The 23181-nt window shown below is 51.2% G+C and overlaps 1 protein-coding gene across 1 annotated transcript in view; it reads left to right on the top strand.

Annotated features, from left to right (window-relative positions):
* The first annotated feature begins 340 nt into the window (after nt 1-340).
* Nucleotides 341-23181, top strand: part of LOC122367409 (methyl farnesoate epoxidase-like) — a 29353-nt gene continuing 6512 nt past the window's right edge. The window contains exons 1-5 of the mRNA XM_043340452.1: nt 341-610; nt 4337-4591; nt 5763-5881; nt 7545-7651; nt 21034-21498. Coding sequence (XP_043196387.1) covers nt 517-610; nt 4337-4591; nt 5763-5881; nt 7545-7651; nt 21034-21498 — 1040 coding nt within the window. The 5' untranslated portion in view covers nt 341-516. The remainder of the gene's footprint in view (nt 611-4336; nt 4592-5762; nt 5882-7544; nt 7652-21033; nt 21499-23181) is intronic.

Below are 23181 nucleotides of genomic sequence, written 5' to 3'. Positions count from 1 at the left end.
CCATTAGATGGCAGATAACTGATGAATCTAAAGAAAAAAGAAATGAAATGGAACACTACACGGAAGCCCAGGCGACTACCAGGTAGCGTGCCGTTGAACTAGGCAGGTAATTAGTGCGCACAGGAGGGTATGCTCGCTCTCCGTCAGCCTGCCGTCCGTCAGGTCGCCACCATTTGGTCCCGCTGTCGACTGGACAGCACTGCGTGCCAATCTGCATTCATAGTGGGGTTAATTTGGATTTCCGGCACCCCAAGTTAGATGTCACTGAATGAGTGGAGCCTTTCGAACAGTCAAAGTTGGCCACGGTCGTGAATGACTTTAGGCCCCGCCCCCTCCGTAGGACGTCACCGGCCGGCGGCCAATAGCGGGGCGGCGCTGTGCATGGACAGCGGACCTGTGCCCCCTCCCCGCCGCGCGGGCTCGGTACTCCCAGGCCGACTAGGCGACGGGTTGGCAGTCTGAATCTTCAGTAGCACCAGGTCACTTAGGACGGGTTCACAGCGCTTCTGATCAGCCATGTTCCTGCTGCTGCTTCTGACGCTGCTGGCCTTTCTGGTGGTGGCGCTCGCCTGGCACCGGCGGCCGCGCCGTCCGGCCCACTGTCCCCCAGGTGGGTGGCCATACTGCAGCCCCACTGTCTCCCAGGTGGGTGATCATACTGCAACCATACTCACCGTCAGGTGGGTGGTAAATGTTGTTGGTCATATTGCACCCCATCGTACCCAGGTACTTGGTCAATGGTCATACAGCTCCCAATGTCCCATCGTTCTCCCATCGTTCTTAGATTTTGCCACGGGCTTATTTTCATGTTTCAGTGTTATTTTGCGGGGCATTTTTATACGTGAGAATGGCAATCAACCGATAATAAAACATTAACAATAAATCATACGGGCTATTGTTTTATTATATTACGTTCGAACAATGAATCGTCAATGAATCGATGGGCGAGTGTGACAGTGGTGATGAATGAATTATATCGCGAAAAAAATGAGTTTTCTTCCCTTTTTAAAACTTTCTTTCTGATAAAACCATCTGGTAGATGAGAGAGAAAGAGAGAGAGAGAGAGAGAGAGAGAGAGAGAGAGAGAGAGAGAGAGAGAGAGAGAGAGAGAGAGAAAAAGAGAGAGAGAGAGAGAGAGAGAGAGAGAGAGAGAGAGAGAGAGAGAGAGAGAGAGAGAGAGAGAGAGAGAGAGAGAGAGAGAGAGAGAGAGAGCATGCTCATGAAAGCTAGACAAAAAAATCTGGGATTTGATCGTACCTATCTTTTTATCTCGGATTTGACGAGTTTACATATAGATCGAACCATTATATTTGTGGAGAGCTCCATTGAGATGACTGCCTTTTTTGTTGAGAGATCCATTGAGATCATAGCTCCTGACTCACTTTCTGTCGACACAGAAGCTCCGGATCTTATGTGATCACTCATCACAATTCTCAGTTTTGTGGCACTTATTGACATGCAACCACCTGTAAGCAAGGATTCCAGGCTGCCTTATTGCGTTCCAGGTTTCCAGACTGCGTATGGTGAGATCCACCCGGATCAAAGATGATGTTTTTTTTTGTCGGATTGCTTTGTCGTTGGATCCTGTGAATTTATAGATCCAGAATATGTTTTCCACATGGGATCCAACGGAATCGTAGATTCGAAGTCGTAGTTTGCTTCCTTCTAGATCCATTGAGAAGTTAGACTCATCACCCGGCTCCATGCAAATTGCACGTGTCTGAAGAAGAGAGCTTTTGATTTGCCTTTCAATTTTGTAAATCGATTAAGTAGTTTTCGATATCTCCGAAGGAGCGGATGCCCCAACCCCGCCACTAAAAACGGTATCCAACTAGGAGCCCACCACCAATAGTTAGGCTAGGCATTTTGAAACTACAGGGCGACTTTTTATACAGAGCAAAAAGGAAAGAGCAATGGCGGTACCAGAAAACACATAAACTGCCCGAAAATTTATATTTTTGTAATAACCACATTCAGACATGTTATCTGCACACATAGACTTTTAGTTTGAGCTCCGTTTAGGCTTACAGAGCGTGCTCGAAGTGAGCACCGTTTTTATGCGCGCAAGCCTGAGCTCTTCTTTTAACCCTCGCCCGGCGAGGGGGGAGGGTTGATTCAACCCCCGCCCCCTAAGTTTTTTTTTCGCAAATAACGTAAAAACGGTGGCGCGTAGCTCCACCAAATTTGGCATACCCTCTTGGGCAACCTTTTCGCACCTATCCTGAAATTTTGAAGTCCCAGTCCTTTCAGGTCAGGTCACCAGGTCACAAAAACCGGTACAAGGTCAGGGGAAAATTGGACTAGCTTAGCGGCAACTGAATTCCAGAGTTCACTGAAACTGGTAACAAAGCAGTGGCGGCGGAAGGTATTCTAGGATAGGGGTGCAAACGATATTGAAGCGCCCCTTCCCGCTGGGCGCCCCTTATCATATACACGGTTGTAGTAACACAAACAGTGGAGAGACGATTGACAATGTGTTGTACCTGTTAATACGTTCAGAATTACAGTTTTTATGTAACGAGAAATAGTTAGGTACATTCCATAGCGTAAATGTAACCTTCATAATGTTCGTTTAGAAACAACCTCATCACCATATCATAAGATTCTCCGAATAAGGCATATCGAAAAGAGTTCCACGGTTCAGTGAAATTAATGCCGCCCCAATCTCCGATAGGCGCCCCAGGTGATACATGTCGCCAATCAACACCAACGGGCGCCCCATTGAAATGAATACCGCCCTTCAACACTGGCAGACGCCCCAGTGGAATGAATGCCGCCCCACAATGCCGATGGCCGTCTCTGCACTGGAAAATCAGTTTCGCCCCTATACAGGCGCCCATAGAAGTTTGCAGAATGCTATTCCTGGTCATAATCATCTCCCCAGTAAAAAACGCAAAATACGCCCTAGCACTAGGGGTGTAACCGCCCATACGGACAGTGCAATTTTACAGGTCCCAATCTCGGACCTCCCTTAACATTCATATTTTGTAAACGGCAAACCGCCCCCGATAAATGTTACACAAACTAATTTCCTCTCGCATATCGGCCATCAGGCGCCCCTTTTTGTCGCATGGAGCCTGCAACGCTATAAGCCCTCATATGTTCGTGTTGGCGTTCGGAGGCTATCGCCTTCAAAGACGTCTCCATACATGTTTCTTTTTCGTCCCACACACAGGCGCCCCTCTTTCGCATGCAGGCGCCCCTCTTCCGCATGGCGCGCTTCTCGAGTGGCTGCGCCCTCCTAGCCTTTATCGCCTGGCAAGATTATATTCGACAGGGTCGGCAGCATCTGCCTTTGTTTCAGATAAGGATGCCCTCCACTCTTCAGCATATCAAAAGATACTTTTCCCAAGTCATTGCCACCCTCTTCGTGTCACAAGTGCCTTTATCAGTTGCGGTGTCGCACTGCTCAGCTTTATGGCCGCCGCACCTCTTATAACTTCCTGCCTCCTCTACAGATTTTCGAGGCGCCCCTTTCCATAGCTTTAGGGTGCAGCTGCCCCCCTTGCCCCCCTGCTTCCGCCGCCACTGTAACAAAGTATATCATTGGATGCGCACGGACGTCCTGAGTTCACTGGTGCTTTTATTTTTGTTCTATCTTTACTAGGTAAAAAGTTATAAGCGAAAACCTTTTGACATGTTTTAGCAAAATTTTTGCAGTCATACCCTTCCCCCTAAAAAACCCTAAATATTGACTTGGAGTCACCAAACTTTCACAGGGGCGAGATCTCCTATGGACCCACCTACCCGCAACAATTTGCGAAAACCCTCGGGGGGGGGGGGCGGTTAACCACCCCCCGTCGGTGAGCAGGTTAATCACTGCCTAGTACTTAGTACTTACTCATATGCTGGTTTTAGCCTTTGACCTTGACCTCTAACCTTCAAATTGACCGCTCTTGTATCCGTAGGTACATCCTCTTGTATCCGTGGTACCGCTCTTGTGTCCGTACCTTCGTGTCAACGGAATCAAACAGAGGCCTCTTGCACCAAACTACCTAGCTAGGTAAAATCGAAAAACCGGTTTAAGAATAAGTTAATCTAACGGTGGTATATTTGTTTGCAATAGCCCAATCCATACTCCTACATGTGCTTGCTAAATTTTGCACGCAAATTGTTACAATTGAGGCTTGGACTGGGTATACGTTGCAAAATAATCCAAGCATTGGTGCAAGAGGATTTTGGTGCAAGAGGCCTCAGGCTGGGCGAAAAACACCGTCGCTCCTAAATACGTTAGCGACTGTTAAAACGCCAATATAGACGAGGAAGTTGCTAGGGACTGCTTTTATATTCTGCAATGTGCTCTGAGTTGAAACTAAGACCATCATCTGTGACATAGGTCCACCCACGGGGTGGTTGCTGGGTAACCTGCGGGAGCTGATGCGGATGAACCGTCCCGGCGGCTCGGTGAGCAGCGAGCTGCGCCTGCTGGGCGGCAGGTTCGGGCCCGTCTTCAGCCTGGTGCACCCGTCCGGCCGGCTGATCGTCGTCGTGAGAGACGCCGACCTGGTGAAGGCGGCCGCCGCGCAGACGGCGCTCTCCGGCCGGCCGGCCACCTTCTGCCTGCGCTACCGCAGCTTCCACCAGAACCTTGGTACGTAGAGCACCGCGGCTTCCACCAGAACATGGGTAGGTAGGAGACTTCTGCCTGCTCTACCGCAGCTTCCACCAGAACGTGGGTATGTAGGAGACTTCTGCCTGCTCTACCGCAGCTTCCATCAGAACCTGGGTAGGTAGGAGACTTATGCCTAGGGTACCACAGCTTCCACCAGAAGATGCCGCAGGCAGACATGTGCACGGATCCCAGACAACCAATCACGGAAATCGAGATGGCCATTAGATTGACGGTCTTCAAGCATGAAATTATGGTGGAAAACATGGCTCATAGAAGCCTCTCAATGAACCAATTATTTTGCATTCCTTCAGGGTTAACAGTTCTGAGAAAATCCCTCAAGATCCATCTCGGATCCATGATTCGTGGCCATGGATCCGAGATGGATCTTGAGGGATTTTCTCAAAACTGTGAACTCTGAGGGAATGCAAAATAGTTGGTTTGTTGAGAGGCATCTATTAGCCATGTTTTCCACCATAATTCCATGCTTAAAGTCCACTAATCTAGTGGCCATCTTGATTTTCGTGTTTGGTCGTCTGGGATCCGTGCCCATGTCTGGCCGCAGGCACTAACGCAGCTTCCACCGGAGCCTATATAGGAAGCCGCAGTCTGCTTGCGCTACCGCAGACGCTTTTATCAGAGCCTGAGAAAGTGTAAGGTGCCGAAGTTTCCATCAGATTACGCATCGATTTGATGTCATTTTGAACCACTATTAGGGTGGACAAGGAAAGCTGCCTTTTCTGCGTTGTCCTATACCTTATTTTTTATAAGCCAGTATACCGCCAATTCCTTCAGTTTACTCATTAGTGCCTGAGGATCGTACCTACATAATTTGAGGCCAACGGTATTGCCTCATGACAAGGTATCAGCAAAGCAACAGTGTTCATAATCCAGGCGGAACTATCAATCGTGTCACAAAGAAAGTTAGCCCAATTTCATCTGGACATCAAACGCCAACGTTACTAAGCGAAGTCTTTTGAATAATTATAAATGAATGGTTGATCACTGAGCATATAGTCACTCATCAAATGTGACACGTTAAACATTTGACTGCAAGGCATACATACAATTGTGTAGCTGTTGTCATAGCAATGCAGTTATGCCAGCCAGACCATGTCAAGTCGGTGAGCAAATACACCGTGTTTCTCCTCAGGTCTGCTGTTCAGTGAGGGTGACGTCTCTACGTACAACCGGCGCTTCGTGATGCGCGTCCTGCGGGAGCTGGGCTGCACCAAACGCAGCATGGAGACCCATATCTCTCGGGAGTATCAGGTTGGTGCCTCAGCTCCCTCCCCTCCCCTAACCTCATTCTCATGGACCGCCGGCTGGCGGCCCAGCGGTTAGTCTATTCCCAGCGCGCTGGTCAGACTCATAACTCAGAATTTCGGCCGGGGGCCCCGCGGGCCGGCCACGAACGTTGACCTTTGAATGGCTCCAGCTGCTTCAGTTCATTGCGCAGTGCAGGCTGCAAGGACAACCTGGTCGTAAACGTAAGCGGGATGATGTTTTCCGGCGCCACCGCAGGCGAGCTGTTGGAAGGACTTCATGCACGTCCTACAAACGACCGAGCAGAAGCTGCGAGTGTTACTGTCATGGCTGGAGGGATCCCGTTGCGCTCTGCCAAAGCAAACCTGCTGTATGAACCTATTCTTTGCTTACTAGACTAGCAATGTCTATACATTGCTGTCATAGTAAGCCTGTCCTCCGTCCAACAGAGCAGGCAGCAGAAGCCCTGACCTCTAAAGCACACTGCATAGTACATGGGAGATAATTCTGTCTTTAGATCACTGGAGAAGGGGCGCTTTCTGTCCTTCGTTCTCGTAAATAGGAGTGTCCCCCACGCCGTCCAGTCCAGCAGATCATGAGCACTCCCTGTCTCTGATCAACAGGGCCACAGCTGTTTGCCCATATCGTAGACTGCTCCTATTGGAAATACACCCCATGGCAACGCTTTAGACGTTTGCAGAACACTTAAGCAATGGAAGGATGCGGTAGCGTTGGGCTCGGAGCCATACTGATGTAAAGTGGAAGTCCGTTATGTTGCTATCTGGAGTTTTGTATTGCATAGGTATTTTATGTTATCTGTATTTTATCTGACAATGTATTGGATGTTCTGCCACTGGAAGCGTGATTAGTGGCCAATCGCGGTTATCATGGTCACAAACAGGTAATTTAAGTGTCGGTGGCAGCTGACAGCTGGCAGCCGGCAGGACGCCTACTGTTTGACCTGACCTGACCCAACCCGACCTATCCTAATTGCATGAATGCATCGTCTTTGATCAAGATTAATAGGAGCTTAGCCGTTTTACGACGGCCATCTGGTGCACACTTGGTACAGATTAGGTGCAGATTTGGTGCGGATTTGGCCAAAGACGCCGTAAAAAGGCCAATACGGGCGAGTGTTATGTCTTCGTGGACATTTTCAGTCGCTTATTCATTATTTTGACCGGTGCTAGCTTCCAGTTTGTTCAGATGCATTCATTCATAAGTTCAGCTTCGTTTCAAATTTTCCACTGGCAGCCAAGCCGCCTGTGTGTCAACGCGCCTTTCCGAGATATGCGCTGATAAACGAACCAGAGAAGAAGTGTGTGACGTTTTGGCTGTTAGACCGCGGACCACAATCGTCGCCACTAATAAACACTGTCGTCTTGTCACGCCATCAAACGGGCTTTTCTCGCAACCTAGTCACAGAGTAAGCAAAAAGCCGTCAGTTTGGTCGTCCCGTCCGCTCTGGGTCGAATGCTGTAGTAAAGGCACAGATCACGAATGCGTAAACATTCCAGTGGTGTGAAAGACGGACTTTGGAGCGCAGTTTTTACCACGAAACATCAATATGCTGGTGGTACGGCCAACATGTAAGGAACATGTTGGGAAGTGTGCCTGTCTGTTGTATGACAAACCCGGTATAATTATGCGTTGCTTTTCTGCGGCGCAGGAGCTGGCCCAGCAGCTGACGTCATCCGGGGGGAAGGACGTGAACGTGGACGGTCTGTTCATGCTACCGGCCTTCAACGTCATCTGGCGACTGATTGCTGGACGCAGGTACGCATGCAGAACATGCCGATTGCTGATTGTTGTAAGAGGTTGTAACATCATCAGGCATGATAAGTTATTCTACCAAGCTACACTACAATTTTGTGGAAAAGACATACTGCTCGAGCGCCGCATTCGCGATGTATTTATTTCTCATTTCATTCAGTCATATTTTCAACAGACGTATCCTGTATAAAGCTTAAGCAAACCTTGTTACACATCAGAACGTGATGGGTGAGACAACATAATGACACGTGAGGCTATCTGATGGCTATTTTAATCTATTCACCTGCCACCTTTTATTCGCTCTCCCTCATCGTCGTGTTGTCGGCGTGCACGGCTATTCCTACATGCCGGGGTATGTCTTAAGCACAGCACGAGCCGGGCAGTAAAACTATTTCCTACATGCGGGGGTATGTCTTAAGCACAGCACGAGCCGGGCAGTAAAACTATGACCAAGAAACTGTCGGTGTCAAAATGCCATGTTATTTGATAGGCCGGGCAGGAAACAAAAGTTTACTGCCCGGGTTTACTGCCCAGGGCAATGACCTCTAAATTTCAGTTTATCACATTAGCCCAGAGGTATAATTGACAGGGAATGTATAATTGACATAATTATTGCATGATATTTGCCGCGCAAAATAAGAAAACTAACATTTTTTTGGTAAAACAAAAATATCTGCTCTGCTTATCAAGGGTTTTGAAATATTTTGTATTGGTTACAAAGTCGAAATTATGGTAAGATATGCGCCTATCGAAATCCGTTATCGCTTGTTGTCTTATCTTCGTTTGATATGTCCACTGATACCTTGGGCCTAAGTTATTGCGTTATTATTTGAAAGTTGCAGTCCTTTCCTCGAAACAAACATAAAATATGGATGATATAATGTATTTCACGAAAGTTTAGCCATAGAGCATCAACAAAGTACGATTACATAAATAAAGAAGATTCTTACAAGAGCACTGGAAAATTCACGTTTAATCACTAGGAATATTATACCTTCTTCTTGTTCTTATGTCGTGGCAAATTATTAATGTATTATGTTCCTCGGATATCCCGTTGTTGTGCTATTCTGAGTTGATATTTTCAGACGCGATTCTTTTTGAAGTAGGGTATTTTGATGCATTTTCTTCTATAAATTTCCTTTAAAGCTTTATCCACAGCAGTAGCGCAATCACTGTTAGGAAATTATAGACAAAACAATTGCATAAAAGTGTCACTAAAACCAGTCGAAACTACTTAGCACGTATGCGGCATGTAGGAAAAATCTTACTGACCTCAGCCGTACGAAATTATTTGGAAACTCGGCTTGCAAAATTTGACTCCGGCCCTCGTGCTTCGCACTCGGGCCTACGTCAATTTTGCAAACCTCGTTTCCAAATAATTTCGTCGGCCCGGTCAGTAATATATAGACCAAGAAACTGCCGGTGTCAAAATGCCATGTTATTTGATAGGCCGGGCAGGAAACAAAAGTTTACTGCCTGGGTTTACTGCCCAGGGCAATGACCTCTAAACTATAGAGCCTATCGCATCAGCCCAGAGGTATTGACCCAGGGAATGTATAATTGACATCATAATTGCATTATATTTGCATCGTAAAATTAGAAAACTAACATTTTTTGGGAACAAAAATATCTGCTCTGTTTACAGAGCTGGGCAAGTGCGTTCCTTTAGTGCGTTCCTGCGTTCTTCCGTACGTACGCACCGCCCTTTTTAGGAACGCAAGAACGCAGGAACGCAAAGTTTTTCAAAGGAACGCAAGTAAGAGGAACGCACCACCCGAAATTTTGAAGCGTTCTTGCGTTCTTGCGGAACCACCCGCAAAATTATATTGCTGCCAATGACCTCTGTGTCAAATGTTTGAATCTCGAGTACGTGTGTTTGCCAGTAGAGGCGCCACTTGTCGGTCGAATCGAGGAAGGCTTGCTTAGATTTGGTGATGCTTACTATTCGATTCGGTTTCAGGCATTAAATGTGTATTTTTTTTAGTGGTGATGTTTACTATTCGATTCAGTTTCAGGCATTACATGTGTAAAGTAAATATGATAACTTTTACTAAGATACATCTTTTAACTTAACTATTGTTTAAGCAGGTCGTATTTTTGTTGAAAACCCTACGGATGATATTGGTAAAAGGTATTTCAGATATTCGATTCGGAAAAGAGATGTCGAGTTGCTTTTCTGCCCCACGTCGCCATTCTGGGTATTCTGTGATCGATTCGCCCCGTGTTTGGTTGGGCCCGCGCCGCGTGGTTCGGCGGTATTTTTGAGGGAGGAACGCAGGAACGCAGGAACGCTAACGCACCGAGCGAAAACAATTGAGGAACGCTATTCCAGGAACGCACTAACCGCGGCCGGAGGAACGCAGGAACGCTAACGCACTACCGAAAATCGAGGAACGCGCCCAGCTCTGTCTGTTTATCAGGGCTTTGAAATATTTTGTATTAATTACAAAGCCAAAACTATGACCGAAATCCATTATCGCTTGTTGTCTTATCTTCGTTTTATATGTCTACCGATTCCTTGGGCCAAAGTTTATACCTATATTTATTGGCTATTGCGTTATTATTTGATATAGTCGTAGTCCTTTCCATGAAACAAACATGTGAAATATTGAAAATTTAATGTATTTCACGAAAGTTTTGCCATAGTGCATCAACAAAGCAGGATTACATAAAGAAAGTAAACATTCTTGCAAAAGGACAGGAAAATTCACGTTTAATCATTAGGAATAGTATATCTTCTTCCTGTTCTTATGTCGTGCCAAATCGTTTATGTTCCTTCTTGGATATCCAATTGTGCCATTCTGAGGTAATATTTTCAGAGACGATTCCGTTTGAAGTAAGGTATTTTGACGCATTTTCTTCTACGAATTTCCTTCAAAGCCTTATCCACAGCAGAAGCGCAATCACTGTTAGGAAATTATGGACAAAACAATTGTATAAGTGTCACCAAAACCTGTCAAAACGTTTTAATAGGTATGCGGCATGTAGGAAAAATCTTACTGACCTAAGCCGTACGAAATTATTTGGAAACTCGGCTTGCAAAACTTGACTCCGGCCCTCGTGCTCTGCACTCGGGCCTCCGTCAATTTTGCAAACCTCGTTTCCAAATAATTTCGTCGGCCCGGTCAGTAATATACCGGGTGGCCCAGAAAAAACGTTCCCAACTTTAAGTCAATATTCCTCAGAAACTGATAAAGATACAACTTTGAAACTTCGAAGAGTCAATGCGGCACATATGCTCAGTAAATGGTGCGATTTTCATGCTATTCGGTAAATTACTTTTTGAACGGTTCGTGTTTCAAGCATGCCATGTAAAAATTACTTTTTTGTTCCGATGTTTACTAAAAAATGTGAGTGAACGGGTTGCTTCGAGCAGGAAACTTTCACCTTCGCACTTTCACCCCGGCACCGCGGCCTACAGCCAGGACTGCCACTGGCAGCTAGTCTCATTGATAGTGTGGGCCTTAGGATGACACATTCCCTCAGGCAACCACGATGGCTCTGTGCCAGCGGCAACATTATCGGAAGAAGTTTCCAGTGTTCTAACCATCTTGTGGCTCAAATGCTTTCCTGGCTGACATCCCTGGGAAAAGGTAGCTTTTCATTTCAACCAGTTTTTTTTTTGTCATCTGCTGGCTTTGTTGTTTTTCATGAGTTATTATGTGGTCTTCTGGTACAGGTTTGGCGTGTTCTCGGGCTCCACACACACAGGGCTCCTTTCACAGTCTATTCCAGACCCCAACTGACCGCCCCGGACCAGCGAGCACCCGCCAGGTCGGGGTTCGGCCAATCACAACGCACCAGATCCACACGGCCAATCACACACTGCCACACACTGTCCACGTCATGTCACCCCACTCAGGCCGCTGCGCCACTATGGAGGTGCAAACACACCACACCATTCCATTCCTCCAACTCACAACTCACAACACTACCCCCTTCCATTTAAGGTTGTCGTCCCGACAACCAACGAACAGCAAATATCGTGAAACCACAATAGCCTAAATGAGCAATCGACACACGACAATGAGCGCACGATACGCTGGTACTAACACCATCCTAAACCTGGTACTAACAGAAAAGAAAAAAAAACTGAGCAAACACCGCGGTTCTAATATGTAACGACGTTTCCAAAACGCTCGGGCGGTCGGCGCACTCGTCCCGAACGCCGTAATGACTGTTTTTCCTGCAGACCGCCGCCATTTAACAGCGATGCACCCCGTCTCATTGGAGTTTTAACAAAGCAAGTTTGGCTGTGGTCCCCGGTGTCAGCCCTGTCATCCGGTGGTATATGGGTGAAGTTTTCCGTGCGCGCCGCGGAATCTCCCGACCCCGCCCGCCACTCGGGGCGCGGTGGGTTGAACGGTCCCGTGGGAGGAACTGGCGGACGTGGGGATGGCGCACGCCGTGAACGTCCACGGCGCGCCGTGGAATCTCCCAACACCGCCCACCACTCGGGGCGCAGTGGGTTGAGCGGTCCCGCGGGCGGAACTGGTGGACGTGGGGACGGCCGCCCGCGGGCGGGGTGAGAACCACTCTCGAGACTGACGTTCCCCCGCTCCCCAACCCCCAGGGAGTGTCGTCTAGCAGCGCCACGGAGCCGACCAGGGCGCACCTCAGGCACGGAAGTGCACGGCTTGAGGCGATTGTGATGGATCACACTCTGCTTGGATCCACCTTCTCGTTGTACCCGATACGTCCAACTGCGAAGCTTTTCGACAATTTTATATGGACCTTTATTTATTTTTTTATTTTTTATTTATTCCTCGTCCTCCACACGGGATATGTTTTCCCATTTATGGGAGGGCTCCTGCTCCTCCTCAGGGCTACGGTGCAAGGCGGGAGCCCACCCCACCCCCCAGTGACACAGTTGGGGACGCCAGTCCGGAAGCCGGGCGGCACCGGGGATCGAACCCGGGTCCTCCCGACCACAGAACCGACGCCTTACCAACTGCGCCACTGGAGCCGCCGAATGCGTGTGCCATGCGTGCTTCCCATGCGTGTGCCAACTTTCGACTCTCGCCCTTCTTTAACCCGTCGCGGCGCACCCAAACACGGTCGCCCACTGTGTACACGTGCTCCAGGATCATGTGTGTCGTGAGTCGATTTGCTCGCCTGATGGGCAGCGACGCTCGCGTTAAAAATCATGGCATCAGTGGCCTCTAGTGTTTGTTGCAGGCCACACACGTATGCAAGAAGGTCCGCCGGGACGGCAGGACCCGTGTCAGTTTGAGCTCGTGCTCCCCCATACACTGCGTCAATAGGTAGCGTGGGCGGCCTCCCGAACACACACTCATACGGAGAGAGACCAGTGGATCTGTTGATGTTGCTATTGCAGGCCAACACTGCCGCCGAAAGATACTCAGACCAGTGCTTGGGATTATCAGCGCTCAGCTTAGCGACAGCGTCGATAAGAAATTTGTGACCACGCTCGGCGTAAGCATTACCCTGTGGGTGGTAAGGCGTTGTTGTCGACTGACGTATACCCAACGAGCTACAAAACAATTTCATGACATTCCCAGTCAAATTTCTGCCCAGATCACTATGGATGCATTTCGGAATGCCAAAAACACTAATGACGTGGTCCATTAGTGCTCTGACAACCGTCTCCGCTTCCTGATCACGAATTGGAATAGCCCACAGGAATCTGGTGAATGCATCAGTGCAGGTCAATACATATCGGAAACCCTCACGATGTGTCGCCGGCAGCCCACATACGAGATCAATATCAAGTCTGTCAAGAAATGCTGACACTTGAAGCGAACCCAAAGGGGCCCGCGGTGTCGGCTGAGGATTCCGTCGTCGTTCACAGACTGCACATTCTTTGCAGTAGTCCTTCACGTCCTGTTGGAGCCCCGGCCAGTGGAAACGCTCCCTGACCATGCTCTCCAGCCTGGCAACACCCTGATGGCCTCCTCCGAAGCCAGCATGCAGTGTGTGCAGGACCTCCTTCCTCAAGTGATGAGGCAAAACAATCTGCAAGCAGACAGGAGCAGCTCGGTGTGGCTGTATCCGCTTATACAGCACCTTATGCTCGCCTTCCCCGAGCACCAATGACCTCCAATCGCGTAACAAACGGCGAGCGCAGTCAGTTTTCAAATTTTTCACCAGAGGACGGATTTTACTCTCTTTCCAAGCTTTGATCTCCCGTATGCCCTCGTCGCGGTCCTGCTCGCGGCTGATATCCGGCAGTGACATTTTAGAAACGGAGCAGATCGAGGGGTCAGATGGCTGCACGGCTCCCACGGCACGGACCGTCGCCGGTTCGGTAGATTCCCCCGTCTCCGAGGGTACCAGACCGGTGGTGCCAGCTGCCTCAACATTTGTCTCAGTCACCGGCCGCCCCTCTTCCCCCTCCGAGGAGACGGGGATACAAACCCATTTAAATGCCACCTCGCCACCCGGCTCAGGTGGGTGGGGGTAGCGCGACAGTGCATCTGCATTGCCATGGGAGGTTCCCTTTCTGTGAATGACGCGGAAATCGAGCTCAGATAGCTGTAGCAGCCATCGGGCCATCTGGCCCTCGGGATTTCGAAATCCGAACAGCCACCGAAGGGCGGAATGATCGGTGCGCAGAACAAACTGCCGACCGACCAAGAAGTGTCGAAAGTGCTGTGTGGCCCATACTACCGCCAGAAGTTCCCGCTTTGTTGCCGAATACTGCCGCTCTGATTTTGTCAGTGCCCGGCTGGCGTAGGCGATCACTTTATCCTCCTGCAGGAGGCATGCTCCCAGGCCTGTTCCACTCGCGTCTGTATCACAGACGAACGGAGCGGCTCCAGCCTCCAGCCGGGGATGGGCCAGGACTGGTGGCGACACCATTTTGGCCTTCATCGTTTGGAACGCTGCCTCTGTCTCCGGTGTCCACCGGAAAGGGACCCTTTTCTCGGTCAGTCTCGTGAGCGGCTTGGTGAGGGAAGCAAAATCCTGAATATACTTCCGCAGGTACGAGCATAGCCCAAGGAATGCCCTGACCTCTGTCACAGACGACGGTGTCGGCCAGTCTTTGATCAACTGCGTTTTGGCCGGGTCACAAGAAACACCATCGGGTGTGATAATGTACCCCAGAAACTTAACCTGTTTTTGACACAGCCGAAGCTTGTTCAGCGTCACAGTAAAACCAGCTGCCTGAAGGTGAGTCAACACCTGACGCAAATTTGCGTGCATCTCCGACAAATCTTTTGCCAGAACCAGTATGTCGTCAAAATATTGAATGTACACTCGCGGAGAGATGCCAGACAGTGCCATCGCTAGCGCTCTGTTGAAGGTGTGGGGAATCCCCACTAAACCGAACGGTGCCGATGTGTAACGATGCAAGCCGAGTTCAGTGGTAATTGTTGTTTTGTCCCTGTCAGATTCCTTGATAGGAATTTGATGGTAGGCCTGATTCAGATCAACGGTTGTGAACCAATTCACCCCCGAGAGACGATTCAAGCAATCGTCGATACGGGGAATGACCTGCACGGAGGGGACAGTCACTGAGTTTAGTTTTCGAAAATCACCGCATATACGGATGTCCCCGTTCGACTTTTTGACCAGTACCAAGGGGCTGGCCCACTGGGACTCACTGACGGGCTCCAAAATTCCTTGGCTCACCAAGCTGTCGATCTGAGTCTGAACACTCGTTTTTAGATGAACTGGTGTTCGCCTGTAGGGCTGAGACACCGGCCGGGCTGAGCCCGTCGGAATGCTGTGTTCCACAAGGTCAGTTCTACCCAGCCCTGTGAACACTCCCGAAAATTCCATGAGCAAATGTTTGAACTTATCTTTCTCAGGCTGTGGCAGGTGCGCGACCACTGTGTCAAAATCAAGTTCTCCCTCTTCAGTGGCGTCCCCGAGAGGGAGAGCGGTCTGCTCATCAACTGTGTGTGCGTTGGCAATGTGAGTGCCTTTGTAAAGATGCACGTCTCTTTCACTGGTGTTGGATAATCGCATCGGCACTGAGCAGTCAGGGCCGATGCGAACCGCCAGTCGCGCAACTAGGAGGGGACTGCGCTCCAGAAATCTGTCCTCCCCCTCCAGGAGCGCCGAGGCGGACTCAAGGGTTGCATCGGTCGGGGGACACATTTCTCCCATACAAATCACCTCCGTTCCCGCGCGCACCACCACCGGGTCTTTAACCACCACCCTCGCCGCCTGTACCCGGGGTCCGTGTGGGACACGTGACAATGGTAGTGCATATTCACCCACCCTCAGCAACCCCTGTCCCAAGTCCAAGCAGGCCTCGATTTCAGTCAAGTATTTAGCACCCAGCAAACATTGATCAAACAGCTTTCCCGACACATAGCAATCCACCTTACGAACACAGTCCCCAAGTGTGATTGTCACAGACGTCTTACCGATAATGTGAACGCAAGCCTCCCCATCAGCCAGGCTGATTTTCTTATCCAGCGGTCGGAGACGCGCTCCCGGTGCCAAGCAGTCCCGTCGAATGATGACCTCGTCGGCACCGCTGTCCACCAGGGCGCAGACGGGGCGGCCATCGATGAGGACCTGCGCGAACCGGCCACCCGGCTGAGGACCGCCGGTCACCACGCCGCGTGCCAGCAGCGACTGCTCTTCATCCGACAGAAGTGGCGGCGGCTGCGGCGGCGACGAGCCAGGCTGTGGCGGCGACGGCGAGCCAGGCCGCGGTGGCAGTGAGGCAGGCGGCGGCGGCGACGAGCCAGGCCGTGGCGGCGGCGGCGGCGGCGAGCCAGGCCGCGGCGGCAGCGAGGCAGGCGGCGGCGGCGACGAGCCAGGCCGTGGCGGCGGTGACGGCGGCGAGCCAGGCCGCGGCAGCAGGAAGCCAGGCGGCGGCGGCGGCGGCAACGAGCCAGGCCGCGGCGGCGGCGACGGCGGCGAGCCAGGCGGCGGCGACGGCGAGCCAGGCCGCGGCGACAGCGAGGCAGGCGGCGGCGGCGGCGAGCCAGGCGGCGGCGACGGCGAGCCAGGCCGCGGCGACGGCGAGCCAGGCCGCGGCGACAGCGAGGCAGGCGGCGGCGGCGGCGGCGGCGGCGGCAACGAGCCGGGCCGCGGCGGCAGCCACGAGCCAGGCCGCGACGGCGGCGACGGCGGCGAGCCAGGCAGCGGCGGCGGAGAGCCAGGCCGCGGCGGCAGCCAGGCAGGCGGCGGCGGCGGCGAGCCAGGCGGCGGCGACGGCGAGCCAGGCCGCGGCGACGGCGAGCCAGGCCGCGGCGGCGGTGACGGCGGCGAGTCAGGCCGCGGCAGCAGCGAGCCAGGCGGCGGCGGCGGCGAGCCAGGCGGCGGCGACGGCGAGCCAGGCCGCGGCGACAGCGGCAAGACAGGCTGCGTTGATGGGCCAGGCAGATTCGGCGAGCCCAGCCGCAGCGGCGGTGGCGACGACGGCGGCGAGCCGGGCAGAGACGGCCAGCCAGACTGCGACGGCAGCGGCAAGACAGGCTGCGTTGATGGGCCAGGCAGATTCGGCGAGCCCAGCCGCAGCGGCGGTGGCGGCGGCGCCGACGGCGGCGGCGGCGGCGGCAACGAGCCAGACCGCGGCGGCGGCGACGGCGGCGAGCCAGGCGGCGGCGGCAGCAAGCCAGGCCGCGGCGGCGGCGGCGGCAACGGGCCAGGCTGCGGCAGTGGCGGCCACAGCGGCGGCGGGCCGGGCCGAGGTGGTCGCGAGCCAGGCGGTACCCCCAGCACCGCTCGCCTGACTTCTCCTGATCCTTGACTCAGGCAAGGGGCTGACTCGATGCGCCGGTCGACCGGGCGGCCCCACCGCTCGTCGACCGGCCTCCGTTTCCCGAACTGCGGCACACAACTCCCAGGTGTCCGCGTCGGCCGCAGCGCCCGCAGACGTCACCCCGGAACAAACACTCCCGTCTCCAGTGACCGGTCTGGCCACAGACGAAGCAAGCCGAACGGTCCCGTTCCGGGTCAGCTCGCCCGGGACCATCTGCGGTTGTGACGGGCACGCGATGAACAGAAGCCACCGCGGAGCCGTAAAGATGATCAGCGCGTTCTAACGCCTCAACCACGCGGATGGCCTCATCTAGCGTGGCACAGCCCTCTCGGGTTATTTCTCTGCCGTATTCTGCCGGCAGCGCTCGCTGCAGCTGGAGAAGCGTCACACTAGAGCGGCCCTCCTCGCTCAAATGCGGATATGCATGGCGCACTCCAGCCCTGACTCTCAACAAGTAATCTTGGATGTTGCCACGGTATTGTTCCGCGTCAATAGACCTGGCCGCGGATAGCTGATCAGGTGTTCCGCCTAAAACCTTCTTGGCTGTGATATCAACTTCATCCAGAGTCTCAAAATGTGTCTGACGAAGAGCTTCTTTTACGTTTCCTTCCACAAAGAAACGGATGAAACTAACCTTTTTCTCGGTCGTCCATTTTTTTTAGCTCCCCGAACAGTTTGAAGTCGTCAAACCAGTTTTCCCATTCTTGATACGACGTACCAGTAAACTTGTCGAGAGAAATATCTCCGGAAATATATGCCGGTCCCGTAGCTCAGTTGGTTAGAGCGTTGGACTCCGCGTGGTGAGAGCACGCGTTCCCGGTTATGACAGTCCGGGTTCGAAGCGCGACGGGCGCTCGACATTTATGGGCCTCCTGACAGGTATGGTTGCGGTTGGTGGCAGGCCGTAGCCAGGCGAAGTCAGTGAGGGGACCGGCCGTGCGCGGCTATGTGCGCACGTTAAACTTTAGACTCTAAATTCTGCCATAGAATCGGAATTGCGCGATCGGAGGGTAGAGGGCAGGGTCATCGCAACAAGCTTCGCTTAGCGGTGGCTCTGTCCTTGTGAATCCTTCCCATCAAAAGGTTCGGACTAAATTTATAAAAAAAAAATCTCCAGACATCTTGTGTGAGCCTGTGAGTGCACACCGCTGCCACCACTTTGGCGTGTTCTCGGGCTCCACACACACAGGGCTCCTTTCACAGTCTATTCCAGACCCCAACTGACCGCCCCGGACCAGCGAGCACCCGCCAGGTCGGGGTTCGGCCAATCACAACGCACCAGATCCACACGGCCAATCACACACTGCCACACACTGTCCACGTCATGTCACCCCACTCAGGCCGCTGCGCCACTATGGAGGTGCAAACACACCACACCATTCCATTCCTCCAACTCACAACTCACAACACAGGAACCAGTCTGCTTTAGTTTGTTATCCTTATCCGGTCGATTTACTGTTTGATCTACTGAAAGGAGGGTAATCAGCAGCAGTCCATGTACCACGCCACTCCTGCTCGAAACATGATTTGGTGTTGAAACGAATGGCATCCATGAGCACCATTTTGGCTCAGTATTTGAATATTTGGCACATAATTGATACAAAAATATTTAAAATAAGAACATACGGGCTGGTTTCATTCACGTGCTCTAATTTGCTATTCTTTTTTATAACATGTAACGTCTAACCCAATCATCACTATCGTTCGACATCGGCAAAAAAAGCAAAAACGTCTTGCTTAATTGAACTCAAGATTGTCAGCTTGAAAATGATGGTACAGTGTTATAATTTGGCATACCAATGCGCAAAGAAATGACGCAACAGTTGATGAAAATTTTGGCTCGTTATTTGCACTCGAATTTGAGATATAAGCCTCCAAAGTTCGGAACGTTTTTTCTGGGCCACCCGGTATATTCTTAGCGATCTATAATGTATCTTTGCAGCCTGAGTTATTAAGCTTACGTAATACGGCATAATTATTCCGTGGTATCTCCTTCCGCTGTATAACTCCAAGTCGATATGCTTTTCTTTGACTTAGGGGTGAAAGCAAATGCATTATTACAATCTCGCATACTCCTGATACACACCATTAACCACACACACCGCGCATAACAACACGACTCAGGCTAATTCGACACTGGTCAGCCCGCAGTCCAGAGGTCACAACAGCCCTCCGCTCCTGCCCATCACCCCACCACTGTAGTGCCCACTGCTAAGTGCCCAGTGCAGACCTCTGAGACACATGGCCCATCCCAGGGCGGCGGCGCCGTGCCCGAGCGGTTCAAGTCGTTTGCACGAGGTCAGTCGGGATCGTAAATATCTCTTCTCCTGGCGCCTCATTCATTGCAAACAGTCTGGACTACTGCCGCTGCGGCCATGAGGAGTGCGCGCCACTTTCGCAATGGCCCGGGGAGGAGGCCGGACGGGCCGCCTCCCTCTCCCTCCCCGCCTCCCTCTGCCCCACCACGGGGCTCGGATGTCGGACGGGAGGGGGAGGAGGGGGGGGGGCTGTCGGAGGCGACCGGACCGTGTGCCGCAGGGTGATCACTACCTGATCAGCACACCAGGCACGTCATTGGACCTATTAAGTCCGCAGTTTCCCTCCAGATCACCGCTAATGCTCTTGTGCACGGTCAATGCGTCCGCCGCCCCGCTACGCTCGCTTTTAGTTGTATTATTATTTTAGCCGTCAAGAAGCTTGCCGTAGTAAGAACTGTAAATGGAGCTGTTGAGTTAGTTGTTCCAGAAACCGGAATGGTTTACATTTCTGATGCAATAACAAATAAATATTGTAACAAATGATATTGTATAATTCCTACAGCAGCGTAAAATACATATATACATTTTAGTAAAAGACGTATTTATTTCAAATGAATCAGTGATATGCTTTTTGTGGATCAGTTCCTGGATTTTATGATCAGTTGTATATATTGAAAAAAAAACATTTCCCAAGTTCTTGTTAGGCCTTTCCAACAATGATGATAATAAAATGGAAATCCAATTTACTGGCTGGCCAAGTTTTATCGCAATTTGTAATCTTGCGTGATGTCAACTTGTTACACAATGTTGATTTCCAGCGAAATTTAATGCAGTTTTTCATAGCGTTGGATAACGGGAGGATGAAAGCCTTCTTTCGTTTTTTTTTTCGTGGCACTGATTTTGAAATGCTGAACAGTGCATGTTTCTGGTCGGTCCGGACATGGTGGTACTGCTATAAGATGAGAAGCGGAAATTCATCAACAAATACTAGGGTGGTTGTCAAAATGGCGTGGGGGCTGTTATATCCGTAAGAAAACTGTCAGGGGTATGCCGGTATTTTTTTCGCTGCCCAAAGGCGGAAGGCCTGACCTTGACGGTTCTCTGACAACGCTTTATCCATTACCTTCATTTGCCATGAAAGAAAGCTATAACTAGGATAACTTACCATAACCAGAAGACAGCACACGCTTTGTTTGGGATTTACACGCAGTGTTGACTGTGAAACCGTTCTGAATTTGCTTGGCTTTTGTATGATCATTACCGTGTTTAGATCATTGTGGTGCTGCCGTCAGGCCACCGTTACGTAACTGGATTCAAGGATTTCATTTATCCCACATCGTCAACATCTGCTAATTCTAACGCTGTCCATCTGACACTCTGACATTCATCAGTGGCCCCCCTGAGCTGACCTGCGCTGACGTGGCTCCACCGGTCACCAGGTACCGGTTGCAGGACGCGCGCATGCAGCGCATGTTCGGCCTGGTGCGCGAGTTCGTGCAGCGCTGTGGCCCGCTGTGTCCCGTCAACTTGGCGCCGTGGCTGCGCTTCGTCAGCCCACGCTGGTCGGGATTCGCCGCCGTGCGCGACCATCGCGACGCACTGATGACGCTCTTTGACGAGCTGCTGGATGAGCACCGCGCCAAGGCGGCCGGCGGAGGGGAGGGCAGCGACGCCGACCTCGTCACCCGCTACCTTGCGGAACACAAAGGCGACCGGGCCGCCGAGCTGAACCTGGTGTTCATCCTGATGGATCTGTTCATCGCCGGCTCGGAGACGACGGCCAGCTCGCTGTCGTGGGCGCTGCTGTTCATGGTGCGGGAGGCGGAGGTGCAGCGCAGGGTACAGCGCGAGCTGGACGCTGTCGTGGGACGCCACCGCCTGCCGTCGCTGGAGCACCAGGCCAGGTGAGGAGCGTTCAGCGTAGAAACCAGTGTGAAGTACAGCTCGATCGGCTCCATCGATTTCAAATCAGTAGTTATATCATGATTTGCTTTATGTGAGGTATATTGACTTCAATGCGGCATACGCCTTCCTTGGTGTGAGTTCCAGCACAACATTGATTGACATCACTATGATTGAAACCGTTTAGCTATCATGTTCACGTTATCGAAAAACGCATACCTACCTTTTCTTTGTTGTCGTTCATTACTAAATTACTGCCGGATAAAGAAATAACCAACTGACTACTGAGAGGACTGCTATACATATGTAGGTGCTCAGCTGTAGGCCCATTAGTTACCCGAACGAGGTTTCATGGATGCGTCCATCCAGCTGGTATTGACTGTATTCAGCAGGTAGTGACACTGTATTCACTGAAGCTTGACATCTCAAGTTGGAAAGATCACTCCAATGAATATTTCATCGCAAGATCTAGGATCTCCCTAGGGATTGTGGTGGGCGTTTGCTCTGGGGTCCCAATGGGTTGGGCTAAATAACACAAATAATAGTGATTTGAGCTTACTAGGTATTTACTGACAATGAATCTCGATACAGACGCTGGAAATAAGTTACCGGCCGCTCTGCATGTTTTGCTTTTATCACGGGCACCGACGGGGGGGGGGGGCGGATATCCGCCCCCCCCCTGAGGTTTTTCGCGGATAGCGGGAAAACCGCGGCGCAATTTGGTACGACTATTCTATCATCAATTTTACACATGGTGTGCAAGTTTGAGCCTCCTAACATTGAAGGTCAGGTCACCAGGTCACTTTGAATGACCCAACCTCAAGTCACTTTTTTGCAACTTTGTCACCGTGCCAGAGCTACAGTAGATGTCGGAGGCCTTTGAAAGTCGCAGAATGTTATTAGGTCATTAGTAGCTACAATTTGTATATCTCGGAATTTTGATGTCGGTGACCTAAGGTCAGGTCAATTTCGCGACCTCCCCATTTTAAGTCAATGGGGGAAAATCAACTCCCTGTTTTTACCACTAAAACGGGTCGGAATGGCCCCATATACCATACATAACTTCATATACGATCAACCTTCACTACCTTGAGGTCTGTTTTGCTGTTGGGCAGCTGTAAGGTCATGTGACGTCATCAAAGGTCACCAAAGGGTTTTTGCCACTAACTCCGTACAGGAACAAGATACAGCCACGCGGATGGTCTCATTGTGTTCAGCTCGTCAAGACGCATCGAATGATATACATGATGACCTCGAGGTCACGTGACCTGAGGTCAACCTTTGACCTTGACCTTTCGAGGTCAACATATCTATCATTCGATGCGGATTGACGAGAGGATCACGATGATGCCCTTAGTTTGTTCCTATCATGACTAATTCGAAAGTTATTCAAGAAAAACTCTCCATATCCAGCGCCGCCATTTTGACTTTTTCGACTCCTGTAACGTCATCTTTGACCTGACCTGAAAATGACCTTTGTAAAAATTGTAGACCTTGTCCTTGTGTATCAGATGCCGTTTACCGCTTGTCGCTATCTTGCTTCGTTCTCGAGATCTCAGGGGGGGGGGGCGGTCATCCGCCCCCCCCCCCCGTCGGTACGAGGTTGGCGCAGACCCCCGTCGGTGCAAGTGTTATTGATTGATTTCTCTTCAAGATACCAATGAACCTATATTTCGGTTTATGAG

Source organism: Amphibalanus amphitrite, unplaced genomic scaffold (genome assembly GCF_019059575.1).
Source record: "Amphibalanus amphitrite isolate SeventyFive unplaced genomic scaffold, NRLGWU_Aamphi_draft 000867F_arrow, whole genome shotgun sequence".
In the NCBI taxonomy this organism is placed as follows: domain Eukaryota; kingdom Metazoa; phylum Arthropoda; class Thecostraca; order Balanomorpha; family Balanidae; genus Amphibalanus; species Amphibalanus amphitrite.
This window is presented reverse-complemented; position numbering and strand designations above follow the sequence as displayed.